The sequence below is a fragment of the Polyodon spathula genome, chromosome 12 (assembly GCF_017654505.1).
Source record: "Polyodon spathula isolate WHYD16114869_AA chromosome 12, ASM1765450v1, whole genome shotgun sequence".
In the NCBI taxonomy this organism is placed as follows: Eukaryota; Metazoa; Chordata; class Actinopteri; order Acipenseriformes; family Polyodontidae; genus Polyodon; species Polyodon spathula.
This window is the reverse complement of record NC_054545.1, coordinates 44,343,639-44,346,138: the sequence shown is the minus strand read 5'-3', so window position 1 is coordinate 44,346,138 and position 2,500 is coordinate 44,343,639. Positions and strand designations below refer to the sequence as shown.

The 2,500-nt window shown below is 45.5% G+C and overlaps 1 protein-coding gene across 1 annotated transcript in view; it reads right to left on the bottom strand.

Annotated features, from left to right (window-relative positions):
• Positions 1-2,500, bottom strand: part of LOC121323917 (eomesodermin-like) — a 27,359-nt gene continuing 24,859 nt past the window's right edge. The window contains exon 6 of the mRNA XM_041265247.1: positions 1-2,500. This exon is cut by the window's right edge and continues 89 nt beyond it. Within this exon, the coding sequence (XP_041121181.1) occupies positions 1,797-2,500 (704 nt within the window). The 3' untranslated portion in view covers positions 1-1,796.

The window sequence follows — 2,500 nt, the reverse complement described above, 5'->3', positions numbered from 1 at the left end:
TTTTTTTTTTTTTTTTTTTTTTTTTTGTGGGGTGGCAATGAGGGAACAAAACACTTTGTTCAAAAATGAATTTACAAAAATGTTACAACCAGCCTAAAAAAAAACCGAATCGGTTCACTTGAAAGGAATATAAAATCAGAGTAGCAAAACCATTCTCCCACCTTTATAAAGAGCCGATATAACCAAAGTTGTAAAATTATTTTTTGTAGATTTCATTAGCATGTGCGACCGTATCACAGCTCCCCTTTCTTTACAAGGGTTAATCTTTATGTAACTCTTTTATACATGAAACATTGAAAATAGCTGAAAAAACACCAACATCTGAAGTAGTCTTGGATACATAACAAATATCTATTGTTCACTGATTTGTACTGTATACTGGTTCCTCTTGGTATTACATCACTTCCTGTGCTGTAGGTCACATGGTCTGAGTTACACTTCTGCCGTTGAAATGTTTGCATTTCCAAAATATATCAAGAAAAAAAAACCAAAGCAAACTACCTAAAAAAAAGAAGTATTTCATTGTCCCTCTTAAAATATAATCACCCACCCTGCAATCACCATTCTGCACCAGGAACGGCTAGATTGAGAGTCCTGCAAACTCCCTGTGAAACCCACGTCATTCATTCTTATATCTGTTTAATCAATAAGTTCAAACAGTAAAGGTGAAATAAGCTGCAGGGTATGCAGTAGACGTGTACTCCACCCCCCACCCCCACCCCCTCCTGCAAAAGTATAAACTAGCCAGTCCTATTCGTAGACTCACTGGCAAACGTTTTGAAGAATTTTCGTTTGCTGCTGGTGTTTGGTGGTCTATCCCATTCAGATTCTGGCTGGTTATAAACCTGAAAGATCTGTTTAAAAAAATTACAATTACAAAAAAAAAAAAATTTTAATCACCACTAATTATCTGGTTCTAACTGTAAAAATTAAAAAAAAATAAACATTATAAAGTTTAACATTTCATTTGCAGTACTGCTATTTACACAAAACAACATACATATATATATTTTCAATTGACACATTAGGTTTAAATGTTAATTTCTGCTTTTTTGACCAGCTAATGCACCTTGGGAACTACAAATTCAAGAATTCCTCAGATTTTGGTGAATCAACTCCTGCCATGGTAACAATCTCAGAATGTGTGTTTTACTTTAGTTTCCACATAGCCCAGTGGCACTGGAACAATTTCTAAAGCGGAGGTGTTGAAAGCCATTGAATGAAACTGTAACCCCTGGAAGCCATGCAAAGCCAGAACCCCTAGTTCCAGAGCCCTTGACATAGCTCTAGTGAAACAGATGCTGCAGGCACTGGAGTTGGCAAGGTAGCTTGTGAGCACTGAAGGAATAACTGAGTGGATTTTAATGTGTGTGGGAATATATATTCAATCACCAGGGTTCACTGACACGCAATGGGAAAGGCAGTTCAACAGGGCGTAGGGGAGCTCCCAAAACTTCTCATTTTTAAGCGTGCTAGAACTGTGGTGCCTGCTACACGAACGTGGCACCAGTTAATTCTGAAAGCTTCCACCCCCCCACAGTGTTTTTAGGACCAACTACTGATGTGTATGATTGACAAGGCCAAAAGGAATGGCAATGGAGACAGCTTTTGCGAGATTGTGTGTGTGTGTGTGTGTGTGTGAGAGAGTGTTCAGGGCATCCGTATACAGTCATTAAAAAAAAATTATTGTAATTTACGCAACCCAGAAAGAACCACCCCCATCGACGGGTGCTGTTTGAAATTCGGCATCCCGGCTCAGCACGTTTTGGTATTCATTTCAGCGGCAGGTTTTGCGTTCAGTTCGCGTAATACTCGTAATAGCCAGCATCGCTGCTGTCCTTCTCACAGGCCTCTCCTGCACGGGTCGGGGGCGAGCTCTCTGTGCTCGAGGCGTATGGAGACACCCTCCTCTTCTTGCTCTCCACCCCTTCGTACAGCCCCGAATCGGCAGAGTCTACAGACTTCACCGAGGGGGGCTCCAACCAGGAGGAATCCTCTCCTCCGGCCTCCTTCACCTTATCCTGCTGGGGGAGGGCAGCAGGGAGAGAGGGCTGTCCCTGCTGGAGCTCCGGGACCATGGAGGTATGAGGACGGGGATCTGCTGGCGCTGGTCTGAACCAGCTCAGCCCAGGCCCGGGTTTGTGGTGGTGGTGGTACTGGGATGCGGCCCGGCTGGAACCCCAGGCCCCCAAAGCTGGGGTCGATCCAAAAGGATTCTCCGGGTAGTAACCCAGGGGGTGGTGCGTGGAGGTCTGGAGGGAGAAGGGTTTGTAGGAGACGAAGGCATTAGCGCCATAATCAGATTCGTAGGAGCTGAAGTCCAGCCGGTTCGCCGTGGTGGGCGTCTGCTGCACCGGGAGGTACCAGCGGCTGTGCGGACTGCTGCTGCCGACGGCAGGATCCTTGGCTTGCCCAGAGAGCCCCACGGTTGCCCGATCACGGCTGTAGTAGCGGCTCTGTTGGAGGGGGTTCAGGTAGGGCTCGGACAGGTACGGCTGGG